This window comes from Ovis aries, chromosome 22 (assembly GCF_016772045.2).
Source record: "Ovis aries strain OAR_USU_Benz2616 breed Rambouillet chromosome 22, ARS-UI_Ramb_v3.0, whole genome shotgun sequence".
NCBI lineage: Eukaryota > Metazoa > Chordata > Mammalia > Artiodactyla > Bovidae > Ovis > Ovis aries.
Window position 1 is genome coordinate 30,598,112 of NC_056075.1, and position 18,999 is coordinate 30,617,110.

General features: G+C 49.2%; 1 protein-coding gene across 1 annotated transcript; it reads left to right on the forward strand.

Moving 5' to 3' along the window:
• The first annotated feature begins 1,149 nt into the window (after positions 1-1,149).
• On the forward strand, positions 1,150-13,846 carry DUSP5 (dual specificity phosphatase 5). The gene is made up of 4 exons (XM_027960305.3): positions 1,150-1,722; positions 6,212-6,360; positions 9,381-9,600; positions 12,333-13,846. Exons 1-4 carry the CDS (start codon positions 1,344-1,346, stop codon positions 12,737-12,739), a joined length of 1,155 nt encoding a protein of 384 aa, XP_027816106.1. The 5' UTR covers positions 1,150-1,343; the 3' UTR covers positions 12,740-13,846.
• The last annotated feature ends 5,153 nt before the right edge of the window (positions 13,847-18,999 follow it).

Consider the following 18,999-nt stretch of genomic DNA (forward strand, 5'->3'; position numbering starts at 1 on the left):
CCCCTAAATCCCAGAAGCCACCTGGACAGTTGGCTGGGCTGAGCTCCATCAACAGTGCATGCTGACGCTGCAGCTGAGTTCACCACAGATATTTTCCCCGTGACAGAAAATGGTTCCTCAAAAAACCATTCTATTTTTTTTTCAGTGAAATTTTAGCTTTATTTTTTTTTATTGGGGGGTATAGCCAATTCATGGGGTTGCAGAGTCGGACATGACTGAGCGACTGAACTGAGCTGAACTGACAGCCGATTAACAATGCTGTGGTAGTTTCCGGTGAACAGCAAAGGGCCTCAGCCATACATATACATGCATCCATTCTTCCCCAAACGCCCCCTCCCATCCAGGCTGCCACAAAACATTAAGTAGAGTTTCAAGTGCTGTACAATAATAGGTCCTTACAACCATTCTAATTTTTATCTGGGAGTGTGACAAAGAAAATCCTTTGAGGGCAGAATCCATTTGGGGAGATTAACTGCTGGCCCTTCTCTTCCTATTTTTACTTTCGGGTACTTTTACGGTGGAAAACTTCAAAATATAAAGTAGAGAAAAACCGTATAATGAACACCCAGGTACCCATCACCAAGCTCCAATGATTACCAATACAAGCCCAAACTTGAGTCATCAATAACTCAGACTTCGAAGCAAATTCCAGCTATCATCTCATTTCCCGCGTAAAGACTTCCGTAACGCCTGAAATCTGCTTCTGATTCATCTGGGGGCACGGCCGAGGGCGCCCCTAGCTCTGCCTACCGCACTGTCAGGCACGGCCCCCAGAAGGTCCAGAACCTACGTCTATGAAACTCAAAGCCTATGGTGCGACGCTAGCTCTGCCTCCTCCGCTTCCTCCTCTTCCCGCACAGCGTGGGTCACCTCGGCCTCCTGGCATTCCTGACAACCCACCGGCAGTCCCCGGTGATGCGCAAGTGAGTGTATGCGCGCAGCGCCGCAGAGAACACAGCGAGGCGCCTTCCACTTCCTCTTTCTCGGGCTGACTAACGCTGGGGCGCCCGCCCAGCGCGTCCCGCCCCCTAGGGGCGTGGCCGCGGCCTGAAGGGGCGGGGAAATACCCATATTCCGCCTTATATGGGCAGCCACGTCACAAGCCACAAGCCCATTCACATAAAACGCTCCGCTGCCGGCGGAATCCCCGGCTTCTGCGGCAGCCAGTGGCCGGGCCGGGCGCCGAGCGTGCGGAGCGGGAAAGAAGAGTTGAGCGTCCGCTCCGGCGCCGGGCTCGGTCGGCCGGCCGCAGCCCCGTGGGGTCGTCCTGCTGGGCCTCGCCGGCGGGCACCCTGGCTGTGGGCACCTGCGGCGCGCACGGCGCGGGGCCGCTGGGCGGCGGCATGAAGGTCACATCGCTCGACGGGCGCCAACTGCGCAAGATGCTTCGCAAGGAGGCGGCGGCGCGCTGTGTGGTGCTCGACTGCCGGCCCTACCTGGCCTTCGCCGCCTCGAGCGTGCGCGGCTCGCTGAACGTCAACCTCAACTCGGTGGTGTTGCGGCGGGCCCGCGGCGGCGCGGTGTCGGCGCGCTACGTGCTGCCCGACGAGGCGGCGCGCGCGCGGCTGCTGCAGGAGGGCGGCGGCGGCGTGGCGGCCGTGGTCGTGCTGGACCAGGGCAGCCGGCACTGGCAGAAGCTGCGCGAAGAGAGCGCCGCGCGCGTCGTGCTCACCTCGCTGCTCGCCTGCCTGCCCGCCGGCCCGCGGGTCTACTTCCTCAAAGGTGAGCTGCGTCGGAGCCGCGGGTCCTCGGTCACCCCCCCGCGCCAGGACGGCCCCGGGCTCTGGGGTCCCCTGCTGGCGCCGGCGCCTTCCTCGATCCTGGCGCCGGGGAAGTTCTGCACCCTGGGGCTTGACGTGCCCCGGGAAGGCCACGACCGGTGTCAGCGCTCGCAGCTTCTCCGTCCCCACCTGTGTTCCTCGAAAGCGTTTGACGGCCTGGCTGCCCGGGGTGGGGGGGGGGGTGGAGTTGCTGCACGCTGCTGGGGGCGCTGCTTCTTAGTAGTTAGGGAGCGCCCAGCATGAGCCGGGTTTCCCGGCGCCGGCTTCATGTCTTTCGCTGGGGCCGACGCTCTGGAGCCTTCCTAATGGACAGATCTGAAGGGATCCGCGGGTCGCCACCACCCCCCCAGGAGCGTGGCGCCGCGGTGTCCCCTTTCCTCCCGCCTGGACAATTAACGTATGTTAGGCTGTGTCTTCATCGACCCTCTTGCCTTTTTGACCCTGGCGAGTCCCTCCCCTCTGTTCCTTTTCATTTCATTTTATTGCTTTTTATTGTTCCTCGGCTTCCCCTTCTCCCCTCCCAGGCCAGCTCCATTTGGAGCTGGCAGTCTTTAGTCTTCCCACTCTTTTTCACCTTCTCTCTCCCGCCCTGGGATCATCCCCTGGACTGGTCGTGGGCCAGAGCTGGGGCACCTAACGCGGTCTCCCGGGGGCTGGCGGCAGGTTGGCGGGCGAGCCAGGACCTAGGAGAGGAGCCACAGGGTGCTTGTGAAGGGGACTGCGGCGAATTTGGTTTGAGACCCTCCAGTAGCTGCTTCAACAGTCTGCACGTTACACCTGCTGGGGGAGATGACTTTGCTGGTGGGTGGGTGATTTACTGTCAAATTCCAGAGTATTGATTTCTGGATCATTTCCTGTGATTGCTGCCACCTTTTATTTGAGTCCGTTTTAACCTCAGGTGTATGGAAGGCTTAGCCTATAGGGAAGAGACCATGAGGACTCAGCCCAGCCAGCTCTGGGAGATCGCCTTGAGATGTAACATAGCTGGAATTCAGAACCCAGGTGCCGTGAGCTGAGAGCGTGATGGCGCTGTTTTAGAACCGTGCAACCTGTGGAGTTTTACATCTTCCAGATTGGGAGATTCCAGAGATTCAGGGGCAGCTCCCACTTGGATTAGCACCTCTTGCAGGCTGTCTGTCCCCAGTTGATTCCTGTTAGGGAGACACCAGAGGCAGAAGATCTTTCTCTTACCCCCAGCCTCAGCCCCCAGGAGATGGAGAGTGCCCTCTAAACTCTGCAGAGCTTTCACACAGAGCCCCTGATTTCTTTGTCTTCCTGATACCCTTTTTGGTCTCCTCTTCTTAGCAGTGAGTACAGGAAGAGCTTCTGCCTCTCCAGCAGCATGAAAGATATCTTCCAGGAACCTGCTTCTGGTCTTACCTCTGGCCTCCAGCCCTCTCCAAGGGGCCATGCAAGACATTTGGAAGTTATTGCTACAGGAAGTAGGCAGCTCTGTAGACTCACATCTCAAGTAAAAATGATTTTTTTTAAATTTTTAATGAAAGTAACATGCTTTAATGAAAAGTGGATCTTCTGCACAGCCTAGAACCCAGTTCCACTCCCTAGAGGCAACAGTCAACTATTTCTTGTTCATCTTTAGATAAATTAATTTTCCATGAGTATCTTTTAAAAATAGAATGATTTTGTATATTTCCTGTTCCTGCCTCTTTCACCTAACTAGATCTTGAGAGACTTGTCCATATCAGAGCATACATGTTCTATTCCTTTTTTTTTTTTTCCCCTTATTCGCTTTTTAAACTCATCCCCTGATGATAGCCAGTAAGTAGATTGCTTCACACCTTAGTATTTGAAGCAGCGTGGGAGAGTATATCTCTGTCCAAATGCTTTTTTGTGTGTGTACTGTCTTTTAGCAAAATTATGAGAATTGCCAGGTCACAGTTTATGTCTGTTTTAAATTTCAGTAGAAATTGCTTGATACTTAGCCTTACAACAATGCTGAACTTTTAAGTTGTTGCCAAAGAAAATAATTTCTTCACCTAACTCACGTCCACATAGGAGCTCAGGTTTTTGATCTAGTGGCATCTCAGATCGTGGGGGCAATGCCTTGTACACTTCTGTCAATGCCTTCTGCACACACACACACACACAAAATCCACTAAAATGAATTGACCAAGTGACATTGTTAATGTGTATTTATAGATAGTGTCCGTCTTCTTCCTCTGCTCAACTCCCCTGGTATTGCAGTGGTGATCAAAAACAGAACCACTCTGAAGACAACTGAAGCAGCCAAGAGTTGCTACAGCTCTTGCATCTCAAGTGAGGCACCAGAGAGGAATGCTCCATCTCTCCAGCCCTCTGATGGGAGTGGGTGAAAGACAGACCAGCTAATCTGGAGGACTCCTGACCCCAACTTGAAGAGGCAGGACCCTGTTTATCTGTCCCTTGTCACACTGAGACTCTGTCTGCCTGCCATATTTTGTCAACAGGCAGGCAGGACCCAGCCCACACCCGCACCTCCTGTCGGTCCTCCTAAGAGCCAGCTGTTTTAAGTGCTCTATTTAAAGCCAAGAGATGGGGTGACCTGAAGGCTTTTCTTTCCCAAGTTTCATGCTGGAGTTTGAGAGGGCCTGGGCCGCTTTACTTCAGATTCCTGTCCCCTATCACCCATTGTGTCTCCTACAAACGAAAATGTTGAGGTGCAGGAAGTGCTTTGCTTACTAGGGACATCTCTTTGGAAGAAGCTGAGGGTCCGTGCAGGGGGCGGAGGCAGTGGTGGTGAAGGAGGGGAAACTAAGCCACAGATACCTCCAAACTTTCCACCTCTGTCCCCCTCCGGCATGACCTGTCAGCATAACCGGGAAATTGGTCATTGTGGAGGTCCGGAAGCTCATCTGGGGAGGCCCGGGTGGCTATTTGTTGAAGTGACCACAGGGGAGATTTGGGTGTGCTTGGTGGGGGCGGGGGCAGTTCCAGCACGCTGAGAGGAAGCAGTAATGACGAGATGACTCATTCTAGGAATTGGCTGCAGCTTCTGAAAGAGAGCTGGAGACTGCCGAGTAATCCATTAACCATTTGCCTATGGCAGGGGTTTAAAAAAGCCACCATGTGCTCCACTGTGGCGCTATCACAGCACCAAAAGACAGAAGGAAAAAAAGAGGGCTGTTGGGGAAAAAAATATGGTCTCAGAATGCTTCTTTAACTGATGATTGAAGGAATTCCTTGGCAGTCTAATGGTTAGGACTGGGTACTTTCACTGCCAGGGTCCAGGTTCAATCCCTGGTCCAGGAACTAAAGATCCTGCAAGTCACAGAGTGTGGCCAAAAAACAAAACAAACAAACAAAAAAAAATTTGATGTTTTGACCCCAATTCTCTGGAAAAAGAAGCAGGTTTTCTGGAGGCTCTAGGAAACGGCTTAGGTCCCTTTGGAGTGGAAGCAGGGGGTTCCCCCACACGAGGCTGGCCTATTCACCCAGCAGCAGTTGGCATTCTCAGGCTTCAGGGCCAATGTTTTTGTTCGGTTCTCCCCACTTCCTGCACAGGCCCAAGAGTTTACATACTCAAGTTTCTCTGATTTGGTCAGAGTAGTTCTTACCTGAAGCGATCCAATTGGAGAAGTTTAAATGTAGTTAGGATTTTTATAGAATCATACCTGCGGGTAGTTGACTTATCAGTTTGAGGGTGTGTATGCACACACAAGGGTGTGTGTAGCTGGGGAGAAAGTTCAGGAGGGGAGGGTAATAAGGAGATAAAGGGTGAGTAGGTGGCCATCAAGGGGAAAGCAGTGGGGGTTAAGGGCGGAGATAAGAATTAAATTCAGAAGGCCTCATTCCTCTAGTTTGGTTTAGAAGGTAATTAACTAGATTGATTACACTGGACCTGTGGAGAGGACTGTCAGCGGTGTTCTTAGCACCTTGGGAAGGAGAGAGGGCAGGGCTGTTTTATGGCCCTGAGGGTAAAACCTCATGTAAGACCCCATTCCCTTATAGAGGGGGGTTGCATCTATAATCCTGTTTAGAGCTGATTGGCTATGGATGAAACAGACCAGTTTAGGAGCTTCTTTCAAGAACTAATGAAATTCTGCATAATCACACCTTTTAGATAAATGTGAGAAAATAGCTTTTGTTGTCTGGAGGGGTTTGGTTAATGTTTGCCAGATGTCAGATATATTTCCTTTCACAGCTTAAGCTTCTTCTGATAGACATAAAAAGTTAATAATTGCCTTTGAACTGTAGCTTTTTAGGAGAGAAAGAGAGAGTGAGTGTGTATTTGTCTGTGGAGCCCATTTCTATTCTAAAACTATTACTTGTTGTGGCTCAGTTTTTCTATAAGACCAGAATGTATAGTAACTTAATACCTTTTTTTAGTATTCCACTCTCAGAGTATTGATCAATTCTAGGTGTTTTCTGACAGACTGAAAAAAAAAAGTCAGTGCTTATATCTCTCTTGCTTTCTTATTTTTGTCTTTTAGGGGGATATGAGACTTTCTACTCGGAATATCCTGAGTGTTGTGTGGATGTAAAACCCATTTCACAAGAGAAGGTGGAAACTGAGAGAGCCCTCATCAGTCAGTGTGGGAAGTCAGTGCTTAACATCAGCTGCAGGCCGGCCTATGACCAGGTACGAGGTGTGGAAGTGCCATCCAGGCCCCTGGCTCTGTTCCTTGCACAGCACCCTGGCTCTCCCTCTCCCTGATCACTAACGTTGGTTGGTTCTTTTGCGGATCAGGGAGCTGGCAGAGGCCTCTAGCTTTGGAGAACCTCTGTTGCTTGCCAACTAGAGTTTCCATCCAAGAGTACATGGGCTTCCTTCCAGCAAATAAGCTGTCAAGAGCAAACACGCTTCAGGATGCTCGGTGGCTTCTGGAGAAAAGGGGAAGTGGAAGATATATTATTGTTAGCTGGCCTGGGAGGTGCAGAGAAGCATCGAAATAGCAGTTTAGGTTTCCCTGAAGACGTTTTCAGAGCTGACATTCAGGCTTCCTGTGTTGGTCTTCTGTGTAATTGTTCATGCTCTGCAGTTTCTGCAAACCAACCCGGTACCTGTAAAGGCGTGTCTTGGTATTTTTAACTGAAGGAGGAAGATTGGGGGAGGGTTGTAGCTATGCAGCTTCCTTTAGGGGTTTCTGATGCTTATAATTCCATAAATTCTGAAACCAGAGATCAAGAGACACTAGAGGATTTCATGTGTCTACAAACCTGTGGGTTTTTTCCCTTCCTAGAATCGTACTTTCTGGCAACCCACTAAAGGCAAAAAAAGTGGACGGCTCAGCCAGAGGGTTACCTGTGATGCAGGAGGATGGAGGGGGTGGGGTGGGGAAGGGAAGCAAGCAAGGACCTAGATGTGCAGAAACCAGAGATCAAACCCACTTTCCCATTTTACAGAGGGAAAAACTGTCAGAGCTCGTGGGTGATTGATTTTTGCCAAGAATCCTGAAGCTCAGTTCATGGCAGCACTAAGCTCAGAACTCCCTTCTTTTCATCCTTTGCTTTGGTCCTTTTCAGGACCCTGTTCTGTTTGCCACTTGCCTTCTTTTGGAAGAGGGTCATTCCAGTAGGTACCTGACTTGGTAGGAGGAACTTTTTAGGTTCTTGACACAAAATAAGAACATACCCAAATCATAAGAAGGAAGACTTCTAGATGCTGCTGCATAAGATGCCAGCTGCCTGCCATGAGCAAAGCTCTGCCCCCTGGGGATAGACTTCCAAGTTCAGCCAGGTGGCTTTTCCTTGAATGGAATCTTTGGTCAGGAAACCTATTCGCTTGGCGAGGTGCCAAGGTTATTATTTTGTTTGTTTTCCTTTGTTAAAATTACAGAGTATAATGAACCCTGGGCTTTCAAGCCGTGGGCATCCGGCTTAGCTGGATTTCCATTTGCGTTTGTTTGTTTGGGTGGTGTTTTCCCCCCCTCCCTTTCTCAGAAAGTGAAAGAGAAATGAGAATTTGCAGGATGTTGTGAAAGCACACAGCCCTTTGGCCATGCAAGAACCGGGGGAGGCCCTGAAGTGTCTCCAAGACTCATCTGGGGAAGCCCCTAGTGTGTTACTTCTTAGAAGTGCTTCTTCCTTGAGAAAAGCTAGGGGAGGTCGTGTTAACCTTTGAGGTTTCTGAAGGCCTTTGGTTTCTTCCTCTTGAATCTAAGAAGAAGATTCAAAAAAGGAAAGAAATATGGTTTCATGGGTGTTGGTTGGGTTAAGCTCCAGGAGAAACTGAGTAGGATCCCAGGTCTGATATGGCAGCATTTTCCAATCTCTAAAGAGAGGGAGACATCTATGTAGTTACATCTTAAGTGTTAAGCCCAGGGGGCAGCTAACAAAAGTACTGATTGTTACTATTACTACCTTTTGTAAAATCTCTTTAAGTTCCTTTCAAGTGGTCAAACTGGCCTTTGCCTTAAACACCCGACATCTCCGGAAAGGAAAAGCAGACACCCGTGCGGGGTATTCTGAGAACTGCCTTCTGCCGGCCCTCATCCCATGCCCCTTTCCCTATCAAGGGGCTGGCAGAAAGTTTCCATTCCACTCTTATTCCAGGACAGGAAATGGAAACACAGGAAACGGATGGATGATACGAGAAAGGCGGCCAAAGACACAGCCACCGTCACCCCAGCTCAGTGTTTTTCCCTGTAGATCTCGGGCTCCCATTGTTCCAGCTGTGGAACGATAGCTTTTCTGGCCACCCTGGAAATGCTGAGACTGCCAGAGTCTGATTAGCCAGCAGGGTAGATGGTCTCTGGTTCTTTGGATCCTTCGTAACTAGAAACCTGAGGTATAGGTTGTCTCCCAAAAGCGTGAGGATGTAAGCATCTCTCAGAAAAACTCAACCGTACTAAAGATCAGGCCTGGGACTTCCCTCATGGTCCACTGGTTAAGACTCAGTGCCTCCACTGCAGGGGGCATAGGTTTGATCCCTGGTCAGGGAACTAAGGTCCTGCATCCCACATGCTGAGCAGCATAGCTAAGAAAATAACAACAAAAAAAGACCAAGCCTCTGCTCATGGCCTAACAGCTTTTCCTTATCTGAGGATTTTGGATAGATCGTGGTTATTTTCACTTCTGAGAAATATACTTTTTGGGATGGTGGGAGGCACGTTTTGATGTTGCTCAGGATCCAAATGCCTCTTAGGATCAGCAGTGTCCTAGGTCTGATGAAACACATTACATCCAAGGTCAAGACTGTAAAGGAGGGGGCTCACCCTGTTGGACCCTTTTCCATTTTATCTAGAAGGAAATCGAGATTGCCCCCAAGGTTCAGGCCTTGGCCTGGCACTCATAGGGCAGCTAGAATTTCAACATGGTCTTCTCAAGTCTTCCAGCAACCCACCCTGCTTCTCATCCTTGTCAGTCTAGAAGGGCTGCCAACATTTCCCGCCACCTCGATATATGTAAGGAAATGAAAATCTCAGCTGTGTGGGATTTGCTGTCCCTGAGTCCCAAGGCAGCGACATAGGGTAGAGAGTTTACCAGGCTGGAGCCTCTACCCAAACTCTTGGTTAAACTGCCTTGGCTATCAACTCTCTACCTGGAAACCAGAGAGGGAACCTCCCACTTGAAAACAAATAGGTCAGGATTGTTTTCTTTCTTCTCTCCGAAGAGCAAGCTGATCAATATTTCCTGGTTGTCCTTTGCCCCTGCTTCCAGGGCGGCCCAGTTGAAATCCTTCCGTTCCTTTACCTTGGAAGTGCCTACCACGCATCCAAGTGCGAGTTCCTTGCCAACCTGCACATCACAGCCCTGCTCAACGTCTCCCGTCGGACCCCCGAGGCCTGCACGACGCACCTACACTACAAATGGATCCCCGTGGAAGACAGCCACGCGGCTGACATCAGCTCCCACTTTCAAGAAGCAATAGACTTCATTGGTATGTGCCGCTGTCCTCAGTTATTTAGAGGGGTGTGTTCTTGGATTTTGATGTACTGATGGAGGTCACCCCATCGCTGAGAAGAAAAGCATCTTGTTTGTGCGACCACCACAAGTGGGAGCCAAAAAGAGATTCACCTCAGAACAACAGAGGGGAGGATTTGAGTTGCTGTTTAATAGGAGCTTTAATTTGCAGGATAAATGTATTAGTTAATATCATCTTAAGGCAGTACTCACGACTGCTCTGTTAGTGTTTCTGGCTGGATGGGAAGCAGAATGCGTCCATGAGTGATGCTCTATGCCAGGGACACAGGAAAGGGAAAGAACCACACAGACTGTGCTTCTACGTAGATTGGGATATTTTTAAAAGCAAACAGAAGGATCGAGAGAGCATTGCTTAACACACTGAAACCCCGGGGCCCCAGCAGCTTTCCACCGTTTTTGGCAAATTGCTTTGGGGACAATTTGTTTTGCATTTTCAGCTCATTTTGGATTAATGGTAACACTCGACTCAAGCTCCATGCTTTATGCACAGAGAAGTTGGCATCTTTGTTCTGTGAGGTAGTTATCACTTACTACATTGTGTAGGCCTGGGAACCTCTGGTCCCTCTGCCTAGAAAGGGCTTCTGGGCCTTGGGATTTCAACTCCTCAGAGTGGACTGGACTGCTCTTTCATTTGAGATCTTTCTCTCCCATCCACCTCCCTTGGGGACTAGGCTGGGCCCCGCTGCCCACACTTGTGGATTTGCTTCCCTTTCCAGAGTCCTCTTTCCTCCCTAACGTTGCGCAGCTGTTGAAGCTGAGCAGTAGTCTTCCTGCTTCTGGCTGTGAGGGATGTTGGAGGGGAAAGGCTGGTGCTGAGTGTAGCAGTGATATCTTAGTGCAGGGAGCCATTAAAGGGCTCCCCTCTTCTGCCACGTGGTGGGCCCTCTGCTCATCATATACAACTTCTACTCCATGGAATCCCACTGAGAAACTCACTGCAAGCAAAAGGCTGAGCCTGCCCTCCCTGGCCCCTGAGCCTCTGGGCTGAGACGGTGGTTCCTCTGGAGCCTCCGAGAGGCAGCCGAAACGATGGGCTCAGGGTGGGAAATCTTTGACTTGTTCTCCCTGTCCCTGGGAATGCCTTGCCCTTCTCAGCCTGTTATTTAATTACCTAGATAGCTTCTCAGTGAGGTCATGAAACAGCCCCCATTACTTCTCAGATGCCTCCCTCCCCATCCGGTCTGTGCATTGTATCTGTTGTGTACACAACCACACAAACCCACAGCATTCTGAAGGCACATGAGCTACTTTTCCCCAGACCCCTCCCCCTGCTGACGGAGGGAGGGACTGAGCTGGCACTGCGCTGGCACTGACCCCTCCCACGGGCCACATGGAAGGCAAGCCCCAAGGGGTGGAGTGGAAACCCAGAAGCAAGGTACTGTAGGCTCTTTGGTTTCTGGGATTTGGCTCTGGGCCAACTAAAAGCTGGATGATGAGGCCAGTGGAGGAACAGAAGAAAATTGTGGAGTCATGACCCTGTAATCCTAGGAACTTGGAGTCCCCTTTGAACTAATTTACAAGAACTTTTTTTTTTTCTTTTGAATCAGAGACTATATTGGGGGCACCTCTAAGGAGCTATCCTGGGGCATCCTTTGAGATTTTCATTGTGGAAACTCAAGGGTTCCTTCCTGACTGCTCAGAAACCTGATCTTTTAGATCTTAGAGATGCATCTGCAAACCTTTTAAACATGGGGAAGGAGGTGGGTAAGAGGGCTGACTTTTATTGGCCCTTCAAAATCTTAAATGTTTTTGCATTCGGTGGCCTGACATAGTGCCAGGTATGTCTAACTTCCTGTGATGTAATTGTTTCCTCACTAGCAAAAGGGGTAATTGGAAAGACTTTTTTGTGGTTTTAATTTGATGTGTATATATGTTTAACCTTTTACCCCTGCCCATTTTTAACAGTTATAGCTCTTTTGGGGGTAGGAATAGAACAGAAAAGGAGGCTCCCCCCCACCCCACCCCCGCCTTTGTGAAACTGAGCTAAACCATGCTAACTGACGGTGGTAGCTTTATAGCAGCAACTTCCATTGTTGTGCAAGATGGAGTTTGCCAAAGCCATTTATATCCTCCGTCTCGTAAGCGTCACTTAGCCAAGGCTATAATTAGTGGTTGCACACTATTTATTGTATGTTTCATTGGTGGGAACCCTGGGGGCTGAGCCAAGCATCGCGCCCTGGCATAGCCAAACAAGGTGCCCGGGGAGGTTGGAAGGCCTCTCCCAGGATGGGGACTAGGTTATCACCATTAGAATCAGATCCTGAGAGACAGGAATTGCTTTTCCAAGTCAATCTTTGAGCCTCTCAGAAAAATGTGATTGTGCCATAAAAACTTGCAGGCAGTTTGAAAGATACTCCCAAAGCCCTTCTTGAAACCCATTTGTGAAACCCAAGTTAAAATGGCATGCCCAGGAAGGGGTTACTCCAGGTCTAGAGCCTCTCTAGTGGCAGAACCTGTGCAAGTACCCTGACAACTAAGGTTTGTGTAGGTCCTACAGAGGGATGGACATCAGGGGGACTCCAAGGTCTGTCCTCGCCAGTGAGGATTAAAGACTGGCAGAAGCCTACTGTGGGACCACTGCTGTTGAGCAGACATGATGAGACTTGATAACTAGGTCACTTTTTTTTAAACCCAATTGCCTTTGAGTCCCCATCCCAACTCAGTCCCACTGTCTCTTGTTTCTTCTAGACTGTGTCAGGGAAAAGGGAGGCAAGGTCCTGGTTCACTGTGAGGCTGGGATCTCCCGCTCGCCCACCATCTGCATGGCTTACCTCATGAAGACCAAGCAGTTCCACCTGAAGGATGCCTTTGATTACATCAAGCAGAGGAGGAGTGTGGTCTCGCCCAACTTCGGCTTCATGGGCCAGCTCCTACAGTATGAGTCTGAGATCCTGCCTTCCGCGCCCACCCCTCCGGCTCCCTCCTGCCAAGGAGAGGCAGCCGGCCCTTCATTCCTCGCCCACTTGCAGACACTGAGCCCTGACGTGCAGGCTTCATACTGCACGTTCCCTACCTCGGTGCTGGCCCCGGTGCCCACCCACTCGACAGCCTCAGAGCTCAGCCGGAGCCCCCTGGCCACAGCTACATCCTGCTAAACCTGAGCTGGGGGAGCCAGCCCAGCCCCAAGAACAACTGTGATTTTGTATTTTGACTCGTGAACATTTCATACCTGTGCAATGCTGAAGACCTCGCCCTGTCCTGCTATCCTGGTGGGACAGCGAAGGGGTCACCAGGTTTGCAGACAAACTTGAGACTGACCTCGGGACTGAAGGAAGGCCAAGCCATTATGAAAGCACAGTGCGTGCTGACTACTGTACTTCCAGACCCCCGCCCTCAGGACTGCCCAGTCTTTGCACCTCAAAATTCGCCTTTTCATTTCAAGCATAAGGCAATAAATAACCTGCAGCAACATGGGAGAAAGCAGTTGCTAGACCAGGAGAAAAGGCAGTCATGAAGCCAATTCATTTTGAAGGAAGCACAATTTCCACCTTTTTTTTTTTTTTTTTAAATTTTGGCAGTCTCTATATCTGTCTCTGTTGCTTCAGGGCATAAGCTGATCACCACCTAGTCAGGAAAGTAACCCTGCAGGGTTTTAGGGACATGATGTATATGCCGATTTGAACCCTCAGATGCTTTTGAGACTCCATCTTGGATCAGGTGGAGTCAGTTGGGTGAAGTAGTGAGACGGGAACACTTCCGGTTTCCTTCTCACTGTGGGTTCTTCCCTGACTTTGGACTTGGGCATGATTCTTACTCATACTTGAACCTTTCTCGTTGCACCTCTCCTCAAAGCAACTCTTGTGTCATTTGAAAAGAGTTCTTTAGACCATAGACCAAAAATCACCTGTTTGAGGTGGTGGCAGTGGGTGCCACGAGAGAGAAAGGGTACCCACTTCCTGGGTCAGTGGCATTGAAACAGTCGTCCCCCCAGCTTGCTGTCTTTATATGTGCTTGTCTCGTCTCTGATGACACTTGTGTTCTTCCCTGCCCCTGGGGGTTGTCTTCAAGCTGTTGACTTCTGGGATTTGCAGATTTCTCAATGTGGTACTACTTTTTTTTTTGTCTGTAGGATATTTCTCCAGGGGAAAAGGCAATAATTTCCTAAAAACCATATGAATGTGAAGAAAAGCAGTATGTTGGTTGTCATCGTCGTCATCTTTTTTTTTTTATAGTGCAAAATAAAAATAGTAAAAAGAACAAAAGTGCTTCTTGTTGATGAGTTCAGGCAGGGGTACATTGAGGTGGGGACCCAGCCTACTTTTCTGGGCTCTATCCAGACGAACTCTTAAGGTGATGGTGGTGAGTGTGCAGTGGCAGGCATGAGGCTGTTTGTCTACTCAGTGCTTTCCAGTTGGGAGGCTTCCCTGAGTTCGCTTGCAAGAGAATTCCTTAGACCCAGGCCATGTGGGGAGGTGGTCAGAGCATCTATCCACCCTGAGCTCTTCACTCCCTTAAGCCCCAGGTAAAGAGTTCAACTTGGATCTCAGCTTTTTCATCCATGAAATGAGTGAACTAAGCTAGATGGTCCCAAAAGTTCCTCAGAACCGGAGACCCTTGATGGGAGCAAACCTGAGTGGCAAGCTTGTGGTCAGCCTTCTCCCCAGTACCTGCGTATGGCAGACTCAGAAAGGTATGGAAAAATGCTGCTGCTGCTAAGCTGCTTCAGTCGTGTCCGACTCTGTGCGACCCCATAGACGGCAGCCCACCAGGCTCCCCTGTCCCTGAGATTCTCCAGGCAAGAACACTGGAGTGGGTTGCCATTTCCTTCTCCGATATGGAAAAATGACTGAGGGACAAATAAACGAACAAAGGTTTGCTTTAAATGCTTGTTCTTCTTGTTTACCCTTGGGATTAATTCTTGCAGATAATTCCCTGAGGAGTTCCTAGGTAAATCCTTCCATGAGTGGGTTTAAGTCCAAGGCTGAATCAGCTTGCCTTCTGAGTAATGTCCTCTGTGTGGTGGAAGAAGGAAGGGGCAGTGTTTGCTTATCCCCATGGCTTATGCCTCTGCTCCAGCCTACTCTTGGGGACTGTTTCCTAATCATGAGGAACAGGAAACTGACTGGGATTGATACCACACATTCCCGACACAGGGATTCTAATCCATACTCCTTGACTATGGGGTGTCCAAAAGCCTCCAGCTCCCCCAGCAGGTGCCATGTCAGCAAATAGCAAGATGGCGTCCAACCCAAGGGTAGCCCAGCACTGTCTAAATGTCTCACCTCAAAAGCTTTGCTTGAGGCCTTGCTCCCCACAAAACTTTCCTTCCCCACAGATTCCTTGGAAAAACGTCAGGTAAGAATGTCACCCCTACTGGGGAAGCTGCTTTACCTTCAGCATTTCTGCAATCCAACCAGGGCTTTCAGGGGAAGCAACGGAGGGAAGAGCACTGCAGAGGGAGGGAAATCCTGGCTTCTAGCCCTCACCCTGCCCCAAGTCTAGTGCTTTAGAGCTAATCTGTCAACTTGCTGGACCAGACTTTAGGGCTTGGTCCACCTGAGGTCTCTCCCTGCTTTCGTATCTCTGAGCCTCCGTTCAGCCCTGGAATGTGTCCCACTATGTGAGTGTGTCCAGGTGCTGAGTGGCTGGAGAGGCCTCAGGCAGGGAGAGGCAGGGAGGGGGAAGCTGGGTGCAGGCTGGGGTGATAGGCTAAGCTGCGTCCCACTTGCTGACATTTGCTTTATTGCATTAAGGTCTTTCTCTGAAGGGTGAGTAAGTCCTCTAAATCAGGCATATGAGGATTGCTCATAAGCCCGTGAGTCACTGGCGGGTAAGCCAAGTGAAGCCCCACAGCTGGGGATGGCTCTGTAACTCTCACTCCCTTAACAGTCTCCTTATTAATTACCCTTCCATTTTTGCCAAAGCCAACTTTACATGGGCTTCCGGTGCCAGATGCAGAATTAAAGCTGGTGTGGTCCAGTTCCTTCATCCCCAGGTTTTGAGGCAACATTTCTGCTGGTCTGCAGCCATGCTCCAGGAGGAGATGTGTCTGGGAGAATAGAAATATTCATTCTCTAAGCTGTTTCCCAGCTGACTCTGAGGGTGAGCCCTTCAGGTCTACCCAGGCTCCTGAGCCCAGCCTGACGTTGAGGCAGGAAGTGTAAGAGCAGCTCACAACAGTGTGCTCACTGGAGCCCTGTGTACCCATGGCGCTCCTTTGTGTGAGGACCCAGGGAAAAAGCACCCCAGGTCTCAGCACCCTGGAAGGCTGCATCTCACTGAGTTGTTGGTGGTTTATCTTCCCAACCCCATAAAGTTGGTGACCGCCCCTGTTTCCCTCCTTGCTCAGGCCACCAGGCTGTTCAGAACCAAATGTTTAGCCTACCTCTGGCGATTTTATAGAATTTTATGGCATATGTTTTGGGTATTGACTCCACCTGGTTTCCATTAAAATTTTTCAACTGTATTTTCCTTTGTTTCCATTGCCCCAGTGACTTTAAAAAAAGAACAACCCTTGAGTAATGAATATTAAACATACCACAATGCATTTATGGCATGAGGTGACATATAAATACACATGGAGAGAAGGCTATACATCCTCCCATGTTGCTACTCTCCATCTCTCTTTGAAGGATTTATCCATGGGACTGGATAAATCTTTGCCTTCTCAGTAAGTCTGACCAAGTTCTATATTCTTTTTGGAATAAATCTTGTCCAGAACTCAAACCCAATGATGAGGGCCTGGCTCCAGGTCTTGTCTTAGACTCTCATGCATTGCCCCCTACTTTCAAAACTGAATGCTGATGCTGGTGACCTTCTGTGGCGTCAGGGGGAGCCCTGGCCCTGATGGACAGGTTGCTCAAAGCCACAGTGCAGATGCTTCTGACCCCCACACACTGCCCGTGATGGATGTGACTCTATCTAGATAACTATCATCCCTGCATCCACTTCACACTGAGCACCTGCTAAAACCTGGGATTCGGTGGGGAATGAGGGCTTCATAAGTACTGATGACTGTTCACTGGGCTTTCTGTCCCAGAGTGGAACTGGGCTCTCAAGGTGTGCTCCTGTCCCCAGCCCCACACAGCCCCCTTCCCAGCTCCCCTCATCTTGGCTCCAGCTCCATCTTCTCCCCTCTATTCCCAGCATGCAGAGCTTTTGGATATGCCAGCCTATGGACACATGGCTGTGTTTACCTGTGCTTACCATCTGACCCCTGCCTTGGCTCATCCCTTAGGTTCTCTTGCATCATTTACTACCTTGTTCTGAACACTGTATTAATCTTGCTCCCACCTCCACTCCCACCATAGTCCAAAAAAGTAGCAAGTTCTTACTGAGCCCCAGTCCTTTCTCAGTCATTTGACGAATATCAAAAGTGTGTATTAAGCACTATCGACTATATGCCACAGTCTTTAAAGAATCTACCTGCAATTCAGGAGACCACCTGCAATTCAGGAAATGCCGGTTCGATCCCTGGGTTGGGAGGATCCCCTGGAGAAGGGAAATGCTAGCTACTCCAGTATTCTGGCCTGGAGAATGCCATGGATTCTAGTCCCTGGGGTCACAAAGAGTCGGACACAACTGAGGAACTTTCAGTATTCTTGCCTGGGAAATCCCATAGACAGGGGAGCCTGGCGGCCTACAGTCTATGGACTTGCAAGAGTTGGACATGATTTAGCGACTAAACCACCATCACATGCCACAAGTCAGGTTAGGCATGCACATAGACCTTGTCTCTTTAATACTCATCAAAACTCTGTACAATTGCTTTTTTAAAAGAAAAAAAAAAACATTATTTTCACATAGACCATTTTAAAAGTCTTTATTGAATTTGTTTCAGTATTGCTTCTGTTTTATGTTTGGTTTTTTGGCTATGGGAGTCACGTGGGATCTTAGTTCCCTGACCAGGGATCAAACCCACACCCCCTGCATTGGAAGGCAAAGTCTTAACCACTGGAACCCCAGGGAATTCCCTGTACAGATGCTTTTGTCGTCTCTATTTTCAGATGCATGAACTGATCCTCAGAGATACTAGGTAACCTGCCCTAGGTCCCATAGCTAGTAAATGGTAGAGCCCAGGATGAAGCTATTTCATTGATCTTGTACCCCTCTCAGCACCTGGGGTATACAGTAGGTGCTTTTGTCCACTGGACTTTTGTGTCTAAGGAAGAGAGTCTCCTCAGGCCACATTAAAAAAGAAAAGACATTTTATGTATAGATACAAATAGCATTTATCGCCCAGCTGCACTCTACTCCAACCACGGTGGTTTTATGACAGTCTTTTCAATAAGCCATACTCCCTCCTGCCTCTTTGTTCACACTGGCTCTTCTGCCTGGAACACATTTCTCCCCTAAATTCACCCTTCAATTAAATAACTCCTACTTGTCCTTCACATCTCAGCTCAAACGTCACCTCTCCAGGCAAGACTTCTCAGACTTCCAAACTAGGTCAGACATTCCCATTCAGTCTCTCATAGCTTCCTACCTATAGCTTTTCTTCACATTTTATCAAAGCTTAAAAAATATTCCTTTATCTGTAATTATATTTTATTAATGTTTGTCTTCAGATAAGAAGCACCAGGAGAACAAAGGTTATACTGAATTTCAAGAGGGATCTAGTGCAGGGCCTGGTTTATAGTAGGTGTTCAATAAGTAGTGGTTGAATGGAGTGAACAAGTGACAAGCTGGGAAATAAATGCTGTCAGAGCCAGAAGTTGCTCTTTCCATCTCTCTCAAAGCCCAAGCTAGCCTCTGCACATAAGCTCATAAGCATGTTAACCCCAGGTGCCACTTTTGAATCCCTTACCACTGCTGAAGGAAACACGGTTCCTAGATTTAATTACTGCTATCCTATTGGGCAGAGTCCATGTCACCACATCACCTCATTGGTCACTTGTCAGCCTATGGGTGGGCTGCCCTTGGGTCAGGTGTCCACCCTGACACCAGTCAGTTTCCTCTTAAGTTCAGAGACCTTTCTACCTCAGACTCCCTGAGCAGGGTTTGTAGACAAAGCAGTTTCAGTTAGAAAGGGTGGAGATCCTGCCACACACTTGCCTAGCTTGCCACTAAAGAATTTAATTAATGCCCAAAGACTGAGGGTTGGATGAGAAGGCCTTGGAGATGACCAGATAGCCTGGGCACAGTAAAACTCAACCCTACCCCTTTTGTCCCACCTCTAGTAAGTGACCTCATATTATCAATTAGGGTACCTAAATTTAAAATCTTGGTAGTGTTTATTTATATTGGCAGGTCTGATCCCTTCCTGCCCATGCATCCACCCCCATTCGCTTATAAAGTTTATAGAAACCTACAAGTTACCAGGTGGGAGTTTAAAATAGAAACTTGAAGCATCCCTATGCTTACATTCTGGGCTTCCCCAGAAACCAGGAATGAAAGTGCTACTTGAGAGGAATAA

Bases quoted from the DNA above. Each gene is read 5' to 3' on its own strand.
- DUSP5 (XM_027960305.3), top strand. From the start codon at position 1,344: ATGAAGGTCACATCGCTCGACGGGCGCCAACTGCGCAAGATGCTTCGC. The intron at 1,723-6,211 runs GTGAGCTGCGTC...TTTGTCTTTTAG, and splicing joins GCGGGTCTACTTCCTCAAAG to GGGGATATGAGACTTTCTAC. The intron at 9,601-12,332 runs GTATGTGCCGCT...TGTTTCTTCTAG, and splicing joins AGAAGCAATAGACTTCATTG to ACTGTGTCAGGGAAAAGGGA.